At 37.7% G+C, this 22,551-nt stretch overlaps 1 protein-coding gene across 1 annotated transcript in view; it reads right to left on the bottom strand.

Moving 5' to 3' along the window:
* Nucleotides 1–22,551, bottom strand: part of C7 (complement C7) — an 81,876-nt gene that overhangs the window by 27,689 nt on the left and 31,636 nt on the right. The window contains exons 7-13 of the mRNA XM_001085533.5: nt 17,059–17,229; nt 14,562–14,805; nt 12,446–12,556; nt 6,987–7,153; nt 4,192–4,420; nt 2,838–3,009; nt 161–248 (exon numbers count right to left, since the gene is read on the bottom strand). Of these exons, the coding sequence (XP_001085533.5) occupies nt 161–248; nt 2,838–3,009; nt 4,192–4,420; nt 6,987–7,153; nt 12,446–12,556; nt 14,562–14,805; nt 17,059–17,229 (1,182 nt within the window). The remainder of the gene's footprint in view (nt 1–160; nt 249–2,837; nt 3,010–4,191; nt 4,421–6,986; nt 7,154–12,445; nt 12,557–14,561; nt 14,806–17,058; nt 17,230–22,551) is intronic.

The raw sequence follows: 22,551 nt of genomic DNA, 5'->3' as shown, positions 1-22,551 counted from the left end.
AAAAAAGTCACACACTAAAACTCTCACCACTAAAACTAATATGCACATATAAAATATTTTTTGCACGGCTTCACCATGAAAGAAGAGAATAGGTTATGGGCTCAGTAAAGAGATAGAAGTTGGAGCATTATAAAGGAAAAAAATATCTTTCATAACCAACTTGAACAAATCCATCTTTCAAGGCAGGAGGTGATGGACAGAATTTTGTCGGAACCAAAGACAAAGGAAAGCAATGTGGTTCAAGCAACCTGGAAGGAAAAAAAAAAGGAATTAATGTGATTGATTTGCACAGTATAATAATTATTTTGCATTACATTGGATTTCTCCTTTGTATCTGAAGGAACTCTATTCATTTAAGTACATTGGTGTAATATTTTTGTCATTCTTAGAACCAAATATCTGCTTACATCCTGTGGTAGAAAACTCAAAACAAACTCAAGCTAACAAAAGACAGTGATTTCAATAGCTGCTGGGTCAGTAGTATGAAAAACAAACAGAAAAATGAAAAGAAAAAGAAAGTCTCTTGGCCAACATAGTACTTTCTGCTTCCTAGAGGTCACCTGCTTCAAAACCTACCTTTCCTCTTGCTGTTTGGGTCTGAAATTCATTTAATACAGAGTAAATTCTGTATTGAAAATAAGGTATTGGGCGATGAGCGACAATTCCCGTCTGTAATCCCAGCACTTTGGGAGGTCAGGACAGGCAGATAGCCTGAGGTCAGGAGTTCCGAGACCAGCCTGGCCAACAAGGTAAAACCCCATCTCTACTAAAACTACAAAAATTAGCCAGGTACTGTGATGCACATCTGTAATCCCAGCTACTTAGGAGGCTGAGGCAGGAGAATCTCCAGAGCTTGGGAGGCGGAGATTGCAGTGAGCTGAGATCCCACCACCGTACTCCAGCCTGGGTGACAGAGCGAGACTCCATCTCAAAAAAAAAAAAAAAAAAAAAAAAAAAGGAAGGTAATTAATTAGAGTTAGTGACCCCAAAAGAGAGGTAACACAAAATTATAAGTACCTTTTACTAAGCATTTACTATATGTCAGGCACCATGGCAGTTGCTCTGCACATGTGTATTATCTCAATTCATACCGCAACACCATGAGATACATGGAAAAAACAATGGCGCAGAAAGTTTGAATAACTTGTCCAAGATTATGAACTAATAAATACCAAAACTGGATTTACATCTAGTCAATTAGGGTCCTACAATTGTGCACCTTCTACCTCTCACAAGGCAATAAAGAAATAGGAAGTCTTAGTGTCTACATTTCTTTCTGAACGTGGATAACTGAAAGCACATTATTTGGTGAAGGCAAGTTTTAGTAAGGCTTGGAGTAAATCTTAAACATAAAAGTAAGATGGGAGAAGAGAAGTCCTAATATCATCCCACAAATGCCAATCCTGACACTTTACCATCACTATGACTATCTCTTGAGGGAGCCTGTAATAAAGATACTGATAACGATGACATCTGTCATTAAACAATGGTTTTCTTTTTTTTTTTTAACATTTTTAATAGTTTATTTTTATACTGTCCTTATCAGCTTCTGCATGGAAAACAGCAATAAAAAAACTGCAAGATCAAAAAATAACTAATAGATCAAATTATACTTCAAGAAATTATATAAACTTCTTTAAAAGGTAAATGTATGATGCCTCTAAAGTCAAAATAACATTAATATTATCTCCACTCCAGAGACACAAAATCTGAGAGAAAGTAGTACAAATAGACTGGGAGTGTGGCCTCCTTCTCAGCTGAGTTCCTTATAATCTTGCCACACTTTGAGGAAACTGTGGCAAGTTTAATTTTCCTATTCGTACTGAGAAGGAAGATACTTCCCCTCCCCTGAGAACCAAGAGTGAAAAATCTCTTCAATGCCTTTCTTAGGATGTGCCTCTCCCCTTAGCTTTATGTTGAAAAGCAGGAAAAATGCATCCTCTCAGAGATCTCCTCCCAGACCCTCATCCTCCCAGAAACATGAGCACAGCAGCCAGCATCCTCTTCCCACCATAATTCACGTGCTTGTCAGCTTCCTCAGTCAAGATATACTGATGAATGCTGGATTACAAGGCACCGAAGATTTAGGAATAAGGCTTCCCACCTCCCTATGTTTCTACCAGATACCCAAACACCTCATCTCTTTCTTCAATTCACATGACCTTCGAATTATCTTACTAGAACATATTGCCAACTCCAGTCTACAAAAATTACTAAGGAGGATGTAGGGTGCGGCATAAAGAATTCTGACCCAGGGCTATGATTCATCAACTGAGCATTTCTGAGATGGCTTTTGCAGGGTCCTGACAAATGGGAAGTTAGTGCCAGGCTACTGGGTTCACCCACCAAGATATTCTCCATCTCAAGCAACTGGCTCTATGCTTAATCCAAAAATTAAATGAGTAAGAATGGTATATCTGAAAAGTAATACAAACTTTGGGTGCTAATCTCATTTAATTCTGACAATAACAATAAACAGATAATCTTAGTATCAGTTTATCTGCTATTATCATGCTAATTTTAGAGATGTGGCCAGTAACTTGCCCAACGTCACACAGCAAGTAGGTGGCCAAAACAAACGATTGAATGATCGTATCCACTCAGCTGGACTACTTCCCAATTACCCAGCCTTTTGTAACACTTGTTTCAGGAAAACCTGAAGCACACAGAGCAAGCTCCTTCAACTCACCCTAGTGCTGAGGGACAAAGCAGTCCCTGGTAAAAAATAGCCATTTAACTTTTTTATCTATCTCTTGACAGCAGCAATCATGTGTTCCACGCTAACTGAAGAGGGCACTGTGTTCTATGCAACTGCCAGGGGGTCGGGTCTCCATTACCTCAAGTGCTCCAGCTCCTCGTCTTCACATTGTGTGCTTTCTGTTGTTTCTCCAATGCAGGTTCTCCCACCCCCACTGGGAGGTGGGTTATTGCATTCTCGGCTCCTTGTTTTCTTCCCTTGAACACAGGGGCTCCAAGAGGACCAGCAACTCCAACCTCCATCAACCCCTCCTACAAGATGAGAAAGAGGTTGATCAATAAGTTCTTAAAGAGGACTTGGGAACTTAGTGCTATGCTTCCTGCTAACAAGTTAACTGGAGGAAGAGATCATTCTGGATATTGATTACCTTCACCTTCATTGAGGTTTTCTACAATGTTCAGAATGGCTCTACACACAGACTAGGAATGTCCATATTAAGGTTGCCTTAGTGAACCTCTTGCAATAATATCCTTTATTTGTTGATTATTTTACAACTGTTTCAAAGCACTTTTATGTACATTGTATCATTTATTTACTTCTCACAACAGTGAATGGAGATGGGCTGGAAATCTGTTACCATTCTATTTAATTAGATAGCAGAAGGGGGTGCTTCCATTTTAACAGATAAGGGGAAATCCAAGCCACAAAGGAATGAATCACAGTGGTACAATTTTAATTTACCAGAACAGGCCACTTGGAGAGACATTTGGGGATAAAGATGCCTTTGTAATGCTTGTCTATAAGCCTCTTTAGTCTAGTCTTATATTTATTCATTTATCATTCATTTAGGGACTTCTATGAATGAAGCCTTTTGTCAAGCTCTGGGAATAAAGAAAGGAATCAAACAACCCTGACCTTAAGTAATGAGCGTTCTAGAAGAGACAGACATGTAAATAACCATAGAAACAAAAGTATATAGATTGTAGTCATACTTTGACTACTCATAAAGTCAATTTTGCATAGCCCTGTACCAAGTGCTTGAAGCACCATGTACACTGTAGAGCACAAAGTAGATGTTCAACAAATATTTGTGAGTGATTGATAGTACATCATACAGGTAAGAAATAGAAATGTTTCAAAGAGCATGCCATCAGAAAGGTTAGGCAATGCAAATATACAAGTTCACAGACCTTTGTTACAGCAAAATTTTATTGAGATAATTACAGAGGATGAAGGTGTTTTAATCATAACTCTTCTAATAGAGAATGGGAAGTGGAGGGCACAGTGGGGCTGTTAGTTCAGATGGATAAATAGAGATAACAGGAAGAGCCTTAATCACAGTAGCTATAATCTGAAAGTAGGAAAGGGAAGGAGGATTCTAAATTCATTTGAGACTTCATCTCTTCAAAGATGAAGCATCTCAAGGAGCAGAGAAACAGGGTAATTCCCTTTCAGTGTGTACAGGGTGACTAGAGAAAATTCACCCCACTGACCTGCTTGATTCCCTACGAGGACTCCTTGCTCACACGCCGCCCCAAATGTGTATGGTTTGCAATGGCACAGACAATGGGTCCCCGCAACAGTGGCCAAACCACCATTTTGACAAGGCCGGCAATGACAGGGGTCAAATTCATCCAGATACTCTTCAAGAGCCCGTTTCAGGTATAGTTTTTTCACAGAGGCACAAGGTACTTCCTTTACCAGCTCATATAAAGGTGTCAGCTATAGAAATAAAGACATCATAGTCAGTAATCAGGGATTTAGGCAAGAATATTTTGCTTTTCATGTTTAGGCACGACTCTCATTAAAACAAAATCAAAAGCCACTGGTAAGTTTGTTACAATTGTTTTTTATTCAAATACAAAAGAAAACAGTGCACTCTCTTTGCAACAAAATCAAGACAAACTTAAGGAAAATTAGGGTCAGATGGGGGAAGAATTTTTTATGTATCTTTTGTGCATGCATAAGATTAAAAAAAAAAAACGAAAACAAAAACAAAAAAAAACCAGGCCAGACGCTATGACTCACACCTGTAATCCCTGCACTTTGGGAGGCTGAGGCAGGGGGGATCACCTGAGGTCGGGAGTTCGAGACCAGCCTGACCAACATGGAGAAACCCTATCTCTACTAAAAATACAAAATTAGCCAGGTGTGGTGGCTCATGCCTGTAATCCCAGCTACTCAGGAGGCTGAGGCAGGAGAATCACTTGAACCTGGGAGGCAGAGTTTGCGGTGAGCCAGGATTGTGCCATTGCACTCCAGCCTGAGCAACAGGAGTGAAACTCCGTCTCAAATAAAATAAAATAAAATAAAAAAGGTCATTCATTTTCTAGTTAATGGAAGATTATTTTGAAGATAATAATACATTACCACCCCTACTGAAGACAGAAGAAAAGGAAATGTACTTAAATTACAGCAAAGAAGCAAGTGAAATTAAATTTAGAATTAAATTTCCTGACTGAGAGATTTAACATATCTCTTAGTGGAAATCATGGATTCTTTCCTCAAGGAGAAATTTAAAACAGGTAAACATTATTACTCTGCGTTGGCTATTTCAGAAGAAAAGCAACTGTGAAATCACAGATGTACTAACTCAACTTTAACAGTCTGCTCTCCCAGGAACAAAAACGTCTTTGCTTTATAGCATTTACCAGTTTCTGCAGTGTAGCTACTCTCACCATAGTCAATTTCAGGCTACCACCATGATGCCTGGACTGGGAAGAGATAGGCACCATTGGTTCCTAAGAGCCCAAGCTCTTCCGAACACAATGGCTTTGCATAGTCATATACCTGTACCTGCATAGTGCCTTTTCTTTCTCTGTTCCCTTTTTGCCCTGCTAAAAAGTTAGCATAAATATGAAAATTTATAGTCCTATGTGGAAAAGTACGTAGACACTGTTAAAGAACATGTGTCTTTCTCTAATCAATAATTTAATCTAATCAAGAGTTTCTGAAGATTTGTATGGGATGCTGACAATGATAGGCCATTTCGAATATTAACAGATGGTCCTTTAAGATAAGACTTTCTAGGAAAAATTCATCCTCCCTCCCTCACCCGTATTTAGAAGCCAATGGGTACTGTATGGGGGTTAGGAGAGTACTTGAGGACCTATTGCAATTTTTGAGTTTATAAAATGTATCTCTGAAAATCAGGCTTTGCCTGGGACATTGACTTTCATGCAGGGAATAGATCATGGAATCGGTTCTGCTATAATGTTTGTTTTGATAAGGTGAATTTTTTCCATTGAGATTGATATACTGTGAAAATTCTGAGCATAGCACAGATTTGGGGTTTTCTTATGTACAACTATATCCACATGAAACACAGGGTGAACACAAAATGCTTCACACAGCTGAAACAAGCCACATAGGAATACACAAAACTCATGCGTACTCATGTGCATGGACACACACAGACACTCACTCACACACCCCTCAACATCTGTGTCAGTTCATTTCCTGCATTATAAACTATACCTGTTCACATCTGCTGTTACAAACGTCTGTCGGGTTTTTGACTGCTGTTCTTCTACCACTTCACGGTAACTCACAAGCCGTAACCCTTCCAGCACCCAGAAAGCTTCAGGTCTTTTTCTAAGTAATGCACCACACTTATTGTAGTATAGATACATTTTTAATAATTTAACATGTGTAAAACCAGGCAACTATTTTTATTGGCACCTATCTTTTTCATATGAGTGTCACAGATGATAAATTTCAGTGCTGTGTCTCTAACCTGATTTTTTTTCTATAAGCCCTTTATTGTGCAATTTTGCATAGCTCAATGATTTTTGGAAACACGTATGTTGCAATATAAAAGAACTGATGATAACAATAAAACATCTTAAAATTCTGCCAGCCAACTTGTTACTATCCTAATTTGTATGACTTCAGGAGCCCACAAGCCATGGCCACACAAAGAAAGGTGATAGGAACATAACAGAAGGCAAACTTACATGCCTTCCCCTTGCAAGAATCTATAACTCCTCTGAATTCGGGACCAAGGAAAACATAATCAAACTTAGATTGAAAGTTAAAAATGCAAATTTTGTCATTAATTTCTCTTGGAAGTTTCAAGACATTTAACATTTGCTACTAAAATTGAATAACACACCTTCTGTTTCTTATTATTATGTGTTCATTCATTTTACTCTACAAAATATAATTGGGATACAGAAAATGCTAATTACAGCCATGTCTGTTTAACCATCTTGATTTAACCACCTTCATTTTCCTCATGCAAATAAACATGACTGCTTCCTATTGCTTTAAACAAAGCATGATATACCTTTTGTTTTATGACTTCAGGAAGATCGGTCACAGATTCTGCCCAGGCAGAATATCGCCTTTTGTTTCCAGCAGGATTGTCCAGCTCTAGGTAACTAAGGCCAGATATGAAGCCGGCACCTCCCCCTCTGATGAACGGGTCTCCTCGCAACACATTGTTTTGGGTTCCTATACAGAAGAAAGCAAATGAAAAGTGAAAAGTCTATCAAGTATTAAAAAAAAAAAAAATCTATCAAACTGTATGACATCCTGGAAAAAGCCAAACTATGGAAACAGTCAAAAGACAAATTGTGGCCAGGAAGAAGGGAGGGATGAATAGGCAGAGCACAAAGGATATTTAGGGCAGTGACACTGTTCTGTATAATACTACAATGGAGGGCACATGTCATTATACATTTGTCAAAAGTCATTAAATGCTCAACACCAAGAATGAACCCTAATGTAAATTATGGACTTTGGATGACAATGTGTCAATGTAGGTTCATCCACTGTAACAAATGTTCCACTCTGATGGGAGATGTTGACAGTGGGGAAGGCTTTGCCTGTGTGGGAGCAGAGGACATACAGGAACTCTCTGTACTTTGCACTCAATTGTGCTGTGAACCTAAAACTGCTCTAAAAACTAAGGTATATTTATTTTATTTTTGGTGGTTTTCTTTTTATTTTTTTATATATATATATTTTTTTTGAGACAGAGTCTCACTCTGTAGCCCAGGCTGGAGTGCAGTGGCATGCTCATTGCAACCTCTGCCCCCCGGGTTCAAGCAATTCTCCTGCCTCAGCCTCCTGAGTAGCTAGGACTATAGGTGTAAGCCACCACACCTGGCTAATTTTTGTATTTTTTTTTTTTTTTTTTTTTTTTTTTTTGAGACGGAGTCTCGCTCTGTCGCCCAGGCTGGAGTGCAGTGGCGCTATCTCGGCTCACTGCAAGCTCCGCCTCCCGGGTTTACGCCATTCTCCTGCCTCAGCCTCCCGAGTAGCTGGGACTACAGGCGCCCGCCACCTCGCCCGGCTAATTTTTTTTTGTATTTTTTTTAGTAGAGACGGGGTTTCATTGTGTTAGCCAGGATGGTCTCGATCTCCTGACCTTCGTGATCCGCCCGTCTCGGCCTCCCAAAGTGCTGGGATTACAGGCTTGAGCCACCGCGCCCGGCCAATTTTTGTATTTTTAGTAGAGATGGGGTTTCACCAGGTTGGCCAGGCTGGTCTCAAACTCCTGGCCTCAAGTCATCTGACTGCCTCAGCCTCCCAAAGTGTTGGGATTACAGGCGTGAGCCACTGTGCCCAGCCAAAACTAAGGTATATTTTTTTAAAAAGAAAAACAGCTCTTGCCTGAGAGTAGATGATATTAGGGAGTTATTGTTCGTACTCTTTATATTTTTAGTGTGAGCATCTCATTATGCAAGAGAATGTTCTTCTTAGATGATACATGCATATATTTAGTGATGAAGTGTTATGATATCTGAAACTTACTTCCCAATAGTTCAGCAAATATTATAAACACTTTAAATACATAATATATATTTCAAATAATCAGTCAATATTATAAATAATATATGTACATGTATGTAGTAAAATTACAAAATGTTAATTGTATATAGGAAATCGGTATATGGGTATTTATTACAACATTCTTGTCTATATGTTTTAAAATTTTCATAATAAAATATCAGAAGGAAAACAGTTTATTGCATCTGGTATACTAACAATGAGTAAAATAAGCTGTTAATTAACAGGAATCTATTACTTAACACATGAAAAGTGTTCTGAAAAGTGTGAAATGCTAATGGAAGCTTTTTTCCCACTTATGTGCCTCATAAATTTAGAAATACTTTATCTCCATTTGTAATGGTCATGACAAGAAATTTCCAATCTGGTAGATCAGATTTTGAGTGGTTTTCATTTCCTTGTAATTGTCCAAATTTTGCAATTTCATAAAATGATCATATTGTACTCATAGTCAGAAATCATTAAAGCCTGACAGTGTTTTTTTTTTTTTTTTGCTTTTTTATTTTTTATTTATACATAATAATGGTACATATTTATGGGGCGCATGTGATATTTTGATACATGCATAGAATGTGTAATGATCAAATCAGGATATTTAGGATATCCATCACCTTATCATTTGTTTGTGTTGAGAGCATTTCAAATCTTGTCTTCTAGCTATTTTAAAATTCACAGTAAATTATCGTTAACTATAGCCACCTGACTGTGCTGTCAAACACTAGAATTTATTTCCTTTTTTTTTTTTTTTTTTTTGAGACAGAGTCTTGCTCTGTCACCAGGCTGGAGTGCAGTGGCACTATCTCAGATCACTGCAACCTCCGCCTCTCAGGTTCAAGCAATCCTCCTGCCTCAGCCTCCCGAGTAGCTGGGACTATAGGCATGAGCTACCACACCCAGCTAATTTTTTGTATTTATAGTAGAGACGGGGTTTCACCTTGTTGGCCAGGATGGTCTCGATCTCTTGACCTCATGATCCACCCGCCTCAGCCTGCCAAAGTGCTGGGATTGCAGGTGGCACCTGGCCAAATTTATTCCTTGTACCTAACTACAGGTTTATACCCATTAAGCAACCTCTCTTCATTGACCCCTCCTCCTCCCCAACTTCTGATAATTATCGTTCTACTCTATCTCCATAAGATCAATTTTTTTAGCTTTCACGTATGAGAACATGCAATATTTGACTTTCTGTGCCTGTAAATCTTCATAGTTTTAACAAATTACCTGATGCTTCCTCATCTTCATTCTTAGCTGTGTTTTAAATATATACATAGTTACCCTTTTTAATGCAGTGAATCACAAAGTCCCATCCCTGTATTACTGAATCACAATCATCTGAGGGAACTGCGGATTTCTTAGCCCACACCAAGACCTACAGGAGAATATCTGAGAGAATGAACAACCTTGGGAATCAGCACTTTAAGAGAATCCCCCAGGTAATCGTCATGCATACTAAAGTTTGAGAATCACTGCCTTAGCCAGCACACCTATTTAAGAATTACAGATTCTACCATTACGTTGTTTTTTTTTAAGGCTTTAGCCTCCCTTTCCATACCCCAGTGAGATCTCTGTTCCAGCTAACTCTTTTCCCCTAGAAAAGGCAGCCCCGTGCAACAGTCAAGACCCCAGACTGTTAAGCCAGATTTTATGCATTTGCATTTCATATCTATTTCTTATGAACTATAATCTTGGACAACATTTCTGGGCCTCAGTGTCCCTGACTGTAAAATGTTAATATGAATAATACTTAACACATAGGTAGGAGGAGTACACTGGTTAATTATTGTAAATCGCTTAAAATTGTGCTGGCACATAGTAGGTGCCCTGTATTTGTTAAATGTGAAATAAAATAAAATTGGTAAGCGGCTTCCAACTGCCAGCCCAGCTGAGGACTGATGTCAACATCTTCTCAAAGCTCTCACTTCCATTTCCATGTTCAGATCCTTCTTTTTCCACTTCATTCAAAACCTTTTCCTCTTCTGACATGTCAACTCCATGAAGAAGCACTTTCTCTGGCATATTCACGGCTATATCTTGAGTGTCTAAAACAATTCCTGACACATACCACAGACTCCATAAATAGTTGATGAATGAAGTAAGTGAATGAGTACATAAACCTGGTTTTACTACTCATCTTCCTCCTTCTTGCATTCATCTACCAATATCCCAAGAATCCCTGCTTCTTCACCGAGAACTATGACACATGGATCAGTGTCCACCTTTGCCATTACCCCAAGAGGATTTAAGCTCTGATACTGTTCAATCTATGGCCTCACCCAATGAAATGCAGTCTCACCTCCATCCCTACTATACTTCGGAATCTCTTCCTTTAAAAGTAACTTTCTTTTCAACCTTTATTCTAGATTCATGGGGTACATGTTCAGGTTTGTTACCTGGGTGGATTATGTGATACTGAGCTTTGGAGTACGATTGATCCCAACACCCAGGTAGTGAGCGTAAGTACCCAACAGTTAGTTTTTCAACCCTTGATTCCTCCCTCCCTCTCTTGTCTAGCAGTCCCCAGTGACAATTGTTGCCATTTTTATGTCCATAAGCATCCAATGTTTAACTCCCACTTAAAAGTAAGAACATGCAGTATTTGGTTTCCTGTTTCTGCTTCTGCACAGCAAAAGAAACTATCAATGTATAACAGACAACCTACAAAATTGGAAAAAATATTTGCAAACTATGCTTCTGATAAAAGTCTAATATTCAGAATCTATAAGGGACTTAAACAACTTAACAAGTAAAAAATAAATAACCCCATTAAAAATGGACAAAAGACATGAACAGACACTTCTCAAAAGCAGCAACTAAGTGTTAATCACCAAATCCAGTGAACATTTTTTGGTCCTTATCTTCACTCTGTTGACCTCACTCCTCCTTTACTTTCCATCTCTTGTTTTTCAATCCTGCCAAATGTTTCTTTCTCCACTGTTCTTTATTCTCTACAACTTTACTTAGGTAATCTTTTATCTCATCACTCCATGTATTAAATATTTTAATGGAACCCAATAGCCATCAGAATGAAATCCAAACTCTTTAACATGGTACCTTCACAGTATAGATCAGTTTACCCTTTCAGTCCCTCTTCAATCACCCAAAGACTAGCATACCACCTTTCCTCCGTCTCCACTGCCAACCAGCATACACCAAAAACCTGACCTCCACGGAGTAGCCATGTCAGCAAGTGAAACTGAACCGTCTCTTGATAATGTCACTTGTCTAGGCTTGTTTGCCAATCATCATAAGGGAGAAAAGGGCTGCACACTGATAACATATTTATAATACAGAGGAGATAACCTGGTGAACTTCTTAACCTGTGTGATGTCTCACTACCATGACATATGAAAGAGAAAGCAGAGGCAAAAATTGCCAAATAGATTTTTTTAAAACACAAAGTAGAACACCTGATAAAGCCTCAAAAGCCGAATTAACAATAGAAGACCGGAGTAGAGGTTAAGCTTGTAATTATTCATAATAGTGAAGACATGGAATCAATCTAAATGCCCATCAATGATAGACTGGATATAGAAAATGTGGTGCATATACATCATAGAATACTATGGAGCCATAAAAAAAGAATAAGATCATGTCCTTTGCAGGGACATGGATGGAGCTGGAAGCCATTATTCTTAGTGAACTAAAGCAAGAAAAGAAAACTAAACATTGCATGTTTTCACATATATGCAGGAGCCAAATGATGAGAATACATGGAAATAGACAGGTGAACAACACACACTGGGGCCTTTTGGATAGTGCAGAGTGGGAGAAGGGAGAAGATCAGGAAAAAAAAAGTGAGTACTAGGCTTAATACCTGAGTAACAAAATAATCTGTACAACAAAGCCCCATGACACAAGTTTACCAACATAACTTCACATGTACCCCTGAACTTAAAAGTTTTTAAAAAAAGAAGTTAAGCTTGCAATGCAAATTGCTCTTTTTTCATTTACCTGAAGAAGCTTTTAAAGCCTTTTCCAGTTCCTTGCATCCATGACTTGAAAACTTAATGATAAAGCTCCAACCTGAGGATTTACATTTCTTTTCTTCTACTGAACCAAAATCTAGGGGAAAAAAATGTAAAAGAGACATGTTTAATTTCTGCATTCCTTGAAGATCTTCAGATATGAGAGTAGGGATAAGTAGCCCTGCTACTATGGCCATCTAGTCAAGAGTCTTATGATATGAACATTTTCAAGCGCTTTAGAAGAGTCAAAGATCAGAAAAAAATGGTATTCAACTTTTGTTATTTTCCTTCTATAAGCTTCAGAGGGGAGGCAGGAGGGATTTCTACATAAAAAGATGCAGGGAGTAGAAATTGAAGACCCCAAAGAGTGACATCTTTCACCCATTTACAGTCAGCTTCTTAGGCATAAAATAAATCGATAAAAGTAGCAGCATGACAGCTTCTTCCAGCAAATCTACTTAAAGCTCCCAAAGTTGGCTTCTGTTTCCACAGGAATTAACTCCTGAAACTCAAGTTCAGTCTCTCCATCTTTAACATCTGTGACTTCCAACAACTCCTTTCCATGACTTATAACCTTAGAATGTGATCATTTCTACTCATTATCAAGTAGAGTTTTGCCAAAGCATTTTTTAAAACCAGGATAGAAAATAATAAAATGTGCAAATGTATTTTCTCATTTTACTAACTATATTACAATAACCTTAATGTTTCTTAAAGAACAACTATTTGGGGCACCATTGTATCCCAGAAGTTATGGTTATATTTAAATAAAAATTTTAGGAAAAACATAAACTGCTCAAGAGTAAAATTTTTACTGAAAAATAAAATTTTAGCAGCTTGGAATGTTTTTTTTTTAAATCCCCTCCATTTCTTTTAAGTGCAATAAAAAGAAGTAAAACTGAATTTAGATTGAGCTACTTGCTGGATTGATTCTCCAAGAAATCGTGTCCTTCCTCTTTGCTACAAAAACCTGTACTTGTGCACTTATTTCCAACCTATAAGATTTGAAAAGATCAAATTCTAGTGAAATTGTATGTGGTAGAGACCTACAGAAAAACAGCTCAATGGAAACGAAAAAATATTATAGTTTACCAATTTAAAAAGCTATTAAGACTTCTTCTGAATCTTATGTAAGAGATCTTATTCTTCTCCAAGGTTGTAACAGAATCTTTTCTGAAGAGAAAGACCTTGAAGAAGGGATTTGGAATAGAGACGGAAATGTGAGCATCGGCTAAAAGACAAAGTTAGGGAAAAAAAGGTTTGACTTGGAGGAGTGGATGTTAAGCCACCACCATCCCTTCCCACATCTAGACAGAGAGTAAGGAACCTTCTCTCAATATGAAATCAACAAAGCATTAATTCAGGGGCATGTCCTGATTCTAACCAAAATCAGGCAATTTTAGCAATGACATAGCATAAGGAATAAGCTAAACTGACTTTGAGGCCGGTTAGACCCAGCCTTAAATACCCTCCTTGCAATCTTCGTGACCTTGGATAAATCTCATAATAGCATTGAGTCTCTATTTCTCAATCTGTGGGACAGAGATTATAATGCCCATCTCATTGGGTAGTAGTAAGGATTATTACTAACATATGTAACTCACTTGTCATGAGGAAGGTAACCCATCAATTTAAGCTATTGTTACAAGTATTAAGTAGTAAACAAACTTATGATACTCAAAGCAGATTTTTTTAAAAGAATGTGAGTGGTAAAAAACAAAGGTAAATGAAATACTTATTTAAACTTTTTGATTTCTGAAACATTACTAAATTCCTCATTTAATTTTTCTTGAGAAATACTGTTTAGTCTGAGAAAGTGGAAAATTTAAAAAGCATTCTAAAAACTCAGCCAGTACCCTCTAGAAATAGCCAATAATGATAACAATTTAGCTCCAAGGTACTATACAAAAGAGTATACAGGCTTTTCTTAAACCATATAAGATTTTAAGTAGAGAATAATACTTTCTTGCAATTTTGGATTCCTTTGCAATTTAAATCTTTATTTGTCAAATTTTAAAGCTCAAAAGTTACATTAACTACATGTTATTTCCTCATTAAAATCCCAGAAATGCTTTTAGACAACAAATTTTTTAATACTATACCATTTTGTTTTAATTTTTCTGAGTCCACATAAAATAGAACTCTGTATTCTCCTCCTAATGACCCAGATTGCAGAAAATGTGTCCCATACTGGTCGATTAATCTTCGGTAGGCACTGTAGTCATACAGAGAGGGGAGGTGGGAAAGCTCCTTCCAGAATGGCTCAGCAAGTTGTAAAAATTCTGGATTGTTATTAATGAACTGAGCCACTTCAACTGTGTTCTCAACAACCAACAATTGATAACTCTATGGAAAGAAGAAAGAGTACAAGGAGTTTTAGGTGGAAGATAAAAAGGCAATGGAAATAGTTCTCTGTTCTATATCTTCATCAACTTTCACCTCCAATCAACCCAGACTACATGAATTTTTTATTTTTGATGCATGATGAGCACTCCTATGGACCCACTTACTGGATGCAATCAGGAATACTTGGAGTCTCAAATACTAATAATATCTGAGTAATGGCCAGGCAAGGTGGCTCACTCCTATAATCTCAGCACTTTGTTGGGCTGAGGCAGGCAGAGCACTTGAGACCAGCCTGGTCAACGTGATGAAACCCTGTCTCTACTAATAATACAAAAACTATCATGCCATGGTGGTGTATGCTTGTAATCCCAGCTACTCAAGTGGCTAAGGTAGAAAAATCGCTTGAACCCAGGAGGCAGTGATTGCAGTGAGCCATGATCACACCACTGCACTCCAGCCTGGGTAACAGAGTGAGACTCCATATCAAAAAAAAAAAAAAAAAAGAAAGAAAAATCGGACTAACACCATGTTAGGCCACCACCATCCCCTCCTACATCTGGACAGATAGTGAGGACCCTTCTCTCAATATGAAATCAACAAAGCATTAATTCAGGGTTCAGAATTAATTCAGGAGAATTCAGCTTTGTCTTGCCTCAGCCACTCGAGTAACTGGAATTACAAGTGTGCATCACTATGCCCAGATAATTTTTGTATTTTTAGTAGAGGTAGGGTTTCATCATGTTGGCCAGGCTGGTCTTGAACTCCTGACCTCAAGTGATCTGCTTGCCTCAGCCTCCCAAAGTGCTGATATTACAGGTGAAGAAATTATATGGTAATTTCCTACATAACCTCCAAAATCCCAAGACCAAGTTGCTATGCCATCTTCAACTAGAAAAGGAGAATGAATCCATCAACTGATAAATATAAGTATATAAAATAATGTGTCCCTATGGTCCACATTTTGACAATGACTTGTAGGTATCATTTATCTCCCATGCTAGCGTATTTGCAGGTTAAGCTACTTTATAATGAGGTCTTTTAAACACTTCCTAAGCATCTTTTCATTACATCCAAGACAGATCACAGATCTACTTTTGCCAAATCCCCACTGTGTGAACAATGTAATGTGGAGACAGTAAATGTTTTTACAACTCATAGTTCCATAGTCAGCTTCTTAGTCATAAAACGAATAAAACCAATATACCTTATATTTTCCTAAGTGATTTATTATTCAAGTTACTAACTTTAAGAATGAGATGAAATGTTCAGATTGTGAATAATGATCAGCCTAAAAAGTTATTCAGCCATAACTGTATATTAATTAGTACAGTCCATCTCTACTATTCAGGTTTCTCAAGAGGAAAGTTTTGGTATTTCAAAACAATGAAGTATTTAAAAATAAGTCTTTTAACTTTCTTAGATAAAAATGTTGGTATCTCAAAAGTAATAAACTATTTTTAAAGTCTTTTATCTTTAGTAAAGTGTTTTTAAACTCCTTTATCTTCATGCACCTTCTAAAAAGACTCTAGCATTTGCATTTAAGAAGCATATATAAGCATTAATTATATTTTTAAAATTGTATATGACACTTAAAATAGTATTACCAGTAATCACAAATTTAAGAAATTTAAGATCATTTAAAATAGAAGATTTCAAGGTAATAAGGGCTTTGTAAACATCTTCAAATAAAAACAAATACTTTTAATGAGAAGTTTAAAACTATAAATAAATATACATATATATGTGTGTATTTTTTTTGAGACAGGGTCTCACTCTGTTGCCCAGGCTGAAGTGCAGTGATGTGATATTGGCTCGCTGCATCCTCTCCCTCCAAGGCTCAAGTGATCCTTCCACCTCAGCCTCCTGAGTAGCTGGGACTACAGTCGTGCACCACCATGCTCAGCTAATTTTTGTATTTTTATAGAGACAGGGTCTTGCTATGTTGCCCAGGCTGGTCCCAAATTTCTGAGCTCAAGCTCAAGCAATCTACTCACCTTGGCCTCCCAAAGTGCTGGGATTATAGGCGTGAGCCACTGAGCCTGGCCAGTACAAATAAATATATTATCAAAGAGATTTCATGAGACAATATTGTATTTTTAGAGACAGATACTACATTGTCTCTTAAAGGAAATGCTATTACTATTACTAATTTTATTATGAAAGCTGATCCTTTTGATAAATACAAGTTTATTAATGTAAGCAATACTTAAGAACAGGAAAACACGGAAAAGTTAGTTGACATTTTATACTAACCTTTCGTTTATGGATTTCATTGGTCTGTGAAGAATAACTGTGTGAAGATGATGATGAAGATCTTAAAAAGGAGCGCTTCCGACTAGATGATGTATGTTCTGTCGACGTATGTTTTACATAAGACCAAGTACTATTGTAAAATTCATAATTAAAGTCATTATTTATTTTCACCTACAAAGAAAATGAAAAATTTTGCTATGACTAAATTAAGCCTTGGAAATACCCAAGATACTTTTGTATGCTTTATCATGGGTACTTTCTTCATGCAATCTTACCAAAGAGAAAAGCTCTTCATTGGCACAAAGCAACTGTGACTCTCATTAAGACTAGACCTGTATGATTATAAGGAAAGAGTTCATTCCATGATTATTTTTTATTAAGCAGGACACATGGTACCAACAATGGCAATCCCAAGTGATTCACAAAACACGTTTAGGTACAAACAACTTCTGTGTTCCTTTAATGTCAACATTTGGCCCAGAAGTGAGCAAATTAACAAAAGTTTACACTGACAGAGAACTAGAAAGAATTTGGTTCTTGATTTTTCATCTAATAAAGGGGAACAGAGATGCAAATAGGTGATATGAAACAATTAGCTCTTTTGGACTTTGTTTTGGAATGTTGTATGTGATCTGTAGTGGATTTAATTTTCTAATTCTATTTCACTTGGATAAATGCTAAAATTGCATTTTTTTCTTTGCTAGATAGAAGGGCCACCCCAAAAGAATTTTAAAGTAGACAATAGGTTAGTCACATGTAGCTAAATGAGAAGTGACAGCTTCAGTTTTTATTGAAAAGACATCATTCATTTATCCTTTATTTTACTCTAGATCAAGTGTCAAAATGAAATGCCCACATCCCTGGCAAGTAATATCAATGTTGGAAACCTCCAGTGGACAGCATGGTGATGAAAAAGTGAACACACACCCTGTCTAAAAGAGACACACAACACTCAAATCCACTAGACAGTCACTAGGTGTAACTACAGGTTCTAGTATTGACAAATTGTCTGATTTTTTCCAAGGGATAAATTTGACTCTTTATGTAAAAATCTCTTGATTTGGTAAAATTATAGACAACTAATTTGCTAAAAATGTCGGTCCCTGTGGGAATAAAACAAAACAAGCAAAAAGACTCCCTCTCACTGTGTTTGTTCTATATAAATATTCAAATTGGGAACTCTCCTTCCACAAGCATTTGTGTTTTTATTATTTATACATATATATATACGTCTGTGTTTGAGATCAAAGCATAAGGACGGAGAAAATTGAACTGATGGAAATGATATACTTTTTTGAAAACTAAAAGGAAAGAAAATGACAATATTACACAGTCATACTAAATAATGCTTGTGAAGGCAAAATATTCATGTTGTCACATTAAATAAGAAAACAGGTGGCCGGGCGCGGTGGCTCAAGCCTGTAATCCCAGCACTTTGGGAGGCCGAGACGGGCGGATCACGAGGTCAGGAGATCGAGACCATCCTGGCTAACACAGTGAAACCCCGCCTCTACTAAAAAATACAAAAAACTAGCCGGGCAAGGTGGCGGGCGCCTGTAGTCCCAGCTACTCGGGAGGCTGAGGCAGGAGAATGGCGTAAACCCGGGGGGCGGAGCTTGCAGTGAGCTGAGATCCGGCCACTGCACTCCAGCCTGGGTGACAGAGCAAGACTCCGTCTCAAAAAAAAAAAAAAAAAAAAGAAAACAGGTATAAGTGTGAAAATGCTATTAACTACAATCATGCAAGTATATGCCCAGTCAAAAAATACAAGAAAGAAATATACCAAAATGCCAGAAAATATAATATGACTGTTATCACTACCCCCTATTGAGTATTAGATATGCATGCTAAAAAGATAAGAAGATGGATTTAAGCAAATCTTTTATTAGAGTATTATTTCCATTACATTATGAAATTGGTTTGTTTAAAAGTTAGATGCAAAAATTCAGCTTGGGCTGGGAGAATATATATATGTGTGTGTGTGTGTGTGTATATATACATATATACATGTATACACATACACACATATACATTATTGACTTAAAAAAATTAGTTTATTATCTCTTTGGAGAAAGAGAAGTTAAATATATCCCTTTCAATGCAAAAAAAAAAAAAAAAACCCCAATTAGCCTATTTCCCCCTATCTTTATAGCCACAATTCAAATACAAATAAGCCTGTCTTTAGTTCAGCAGCTTCTCACTCCTATCTACCTACACATTGCTGCAGGAATCATCCTTCTCAAAGTGATGTGGTCTTATTAAATTTTCCTTAATTAATACCCTCCTTCTTCCAGCTTAGATCCTGAATTCTCCAAGACTGATTCTTCCTCTGAAATCCCAAATTCAACCATCCTATATTCCAACATCTCTTATTCTTTTAACTCTCATTTTATTATTGTCACATCTATTATTTAACATTATAGAAACACGTCCTTCCACTTATTCTCCCCCTTTCTCGCTCTCAGTACTTTTAAGTTTTTTCACTTCCTTCCTGTTTCAGCTTAGGCATCTTGGCTCATGACTTCAACCATTCTCTTGCCAATGGATTTAACTTCCTTGCCTAGATGACCTGCTATCATGCTTTTCCTGGCAAAAACCCAGCCCAGGCTTGCTAAGTCAAGCATTTTAGCACTGCTCCAGAAAATCGCACAACTGGCTGGGCGCGGTGGCTCATGCCTGTAATCCCAGCACTTTGGGAGGGCAAGGCGGGCAGATCACCAGGTCAGGAGACGAAGACCATCCTGGCCAACATGGTGAAACCCCATCTCTACTAAAAATACAAAAATTAGCTGGTGATGGTGGCACATGCCTGTAATCCCAGCTACTCGGGAGGCTGAGGCAGGAGAATCGCTTGAACCCAGGAAGGGGAGGTTGCAGGGAGCCGAGATTGGGCCACTGCACTCCAGCCTGGTGACATAGCAAGACTCCATCTAAAAAAAAAAAAATTCGCACAACTGTACAGATTGGTGCCACTACAAATCCATTCGTGTTTTTCAACTTCAGTAGAATCCTCAATACCATCCAACAATACTTTATTTCTCTAGTCAGTTCTCTCCTTCTCCCATTCTCTATTTTTATATTACCTATTTTTATATTCTGCAAAATTTTGAAAATTTTTCAAAATTCAGTTCTCCAATTCTACAGCCACTTCCTTCACTCTCAGAAGATGATCTTACCTCTTTCTTTACAAAAACTCCCATCTTCAGAGACCCCTTAAACTGCTGGCTAACAAATCTACAAACTTACTAACTTTTCTTTCCTTCTTTTTCTCCATAGGTGTCCCTCCCCTTGTCTGGGGCTAAATTTTCTGTCTCTTCTCTGTATTGCATTCTCTCTGACCTCTTCAAAGGGTGGATTACATGGATTGATCATTCACTCTCCAACAGCTTCCATTTTTCTTGCTCTACTTGCTCCTTTTTGTCAAAACTTATACATGTTCTAACACAACCAACTAAAATAAGAAAGGCTTTACCTGTTACTATATAGTCCTTCTTTCCTACTTTCCTACTTTCCCATCTCAATACTTTAAATGAGTTGACTATAATTAATTATCTTAAATTCTTCACCTCCCATTCACGCTTCCACCTACAATGGTCTGAATTCCAACAATGCTGCTGGCACCTTCCTTATTTCACCAGACAGTGAACACTTCTCCCAACAATATTTGGCACTGTTGACCACTCTCTCCTATCGGAAATACTCTCTTGTGTTGGCTTTCTAGTTTTCTTTTTTTCTCTGTGGCTGTTCCTTCTAAGACTCCTCTACGCATCTGTTTCTATTACTCCTCTATGCTGATTCCAAGAGCAACAGTGGTCTCTACTCTGTACCTTCAATTACCATTCCTATACTAATAATCACCAAATGTATATTTCCAGCTCAAACACTTTCTCCTGAGCACTTGGACATACTTTAGATAACTAAACTGAATTTGTCTTCTCCCTGCAAATGGCTCTTTACCCATCTCAGAGGGTTGTATTTTCGTCTGGCCATTGGTCCAAGTCAGAAACCCAGAAACCCATTCATATCCCAGACTGCTCATTCTCCATCATACCCCGCATTCAGCAACTCACCAAGTTTTCTCAGGCCGCTATTATGTCCCTCAGGGATTATTACAATAGTTTTCTAACCAGGTTTCTTTCCCCGATTCGGCCACCTTCCAATCTATTCTCCACTGTTCATATAAGTAGCAACCCTTCTTAAACTCTCTAATGACTTTTTTAATCCAAACTCCCTAACTAACCAGAAAAAAAGTCTTTTTTATTTACTTTCCTGATCACTTATAACCTCATTTCTTACAACTCTTCACACTTCACTCTGTAATCCAGCCAGTTTGAACTTCATTCAGTTATTCAAAAGTGCTCCTCGGGCCAGGGACAGTGGCTCACGCTTGTAATCCCAGCACTTTGGGAGGCCAAGATGGGTGGATCACTTGAGGACAGGAGTTCGAAATCAGACTGACTGATATGACGAAACCCTGTATCTACTAAAAATACAAAAATTAGCCAGGCATGGTGATACACGCCTGTAATCCCAGCTACTTGTGAGGCTGAGGCATGAGAATCGCTTGAACACAAGAGGCAGAGGTTGCAGTGAGCCAAGATCACATGACTGCACTCCAGCCTGGGGAAATGAGTGTGTGAGACTCCCTCTCAAAAAAAAAAAAAAAGTGTTCCTCTTGCCCTCCTGTTTTTTCATTTTTTCTCTCTCTCCCACCCACATATAGAATGAAACACGATATACGTGTAGATAGAGATATTCACCGTACATACATACATATACATACTATATAAAATGCTTATAAATATAGTGTCTGCTAAGAGGGGATTTGGAGCCAGACTTCTAAAGTTCAAACCCCACCTTTGTCATCTTCTATACTGTAGATCAGCTATTTAGCTTTTTTGCCTCTGTTTTCTCATTTGTAAAATGAGATGCCAGTAACTTCCTCCTTAGGTTATTCTAAGGAAAACAGATCCATGTAAAGCTCTTGAAACAGTGCTTAGTATATAAAGGGTTCTTATATGTGAGATATTTTTAACTATCATTTAAATTATTCCTAGCTAACAAGGTAGACTTAGAAATCTCAGGTATCTAGTCCTCATACCAATAGAGGAAGCAAAGGCTTAGATAATGTAGCATTCATTAAAATTGGCTTTAGAATTTGTTTTTGTTTTTCATTTGATACGCACTTAGGATTTCTCTTCAAAATATAAAGTGAAGTATATTCAAGACCAAACACAGAAGAAGCCATGACGTTTCTCCACCTGGATCATAATCCATTCCCTTCTGCAACTCATCCCACACTGAGAATACACACAACAGTCTTTCTGCCATCTCTCAGGCTGAACTAGCCAGAGGGGAACCTTCCCAAGCCACAAATGCCTTCCTTGTTGTATAAAAAATACAAGTAGACAGAAAATGTGCACAAGATCAAAGTTAAGTAGCTTACTCAACAAGAAATTGGGTTTGCCCCGGATAAACCACAATGCTTGAAAC

Source organism: Macaca mulatta, chromosome 6 (assembly GCF_049350105.2).
Source record: "Macaca mulatta isolate MMU2019108-1 chromosome 6, T2T-MMU8v2.0, whole genome shotgun sequence".
Taxonomy (NCBI): domain Eukaryota; kingdom Metazoa; phylum Chordata; class Mammalia; order Primates; family Cercopithecidae; genus Macaca; species Macaca mulatta.
Note: the sequence above shows the minus strand (reverse complement) of the source record. Positions and strands in the feature narration are given on the sequence as shown.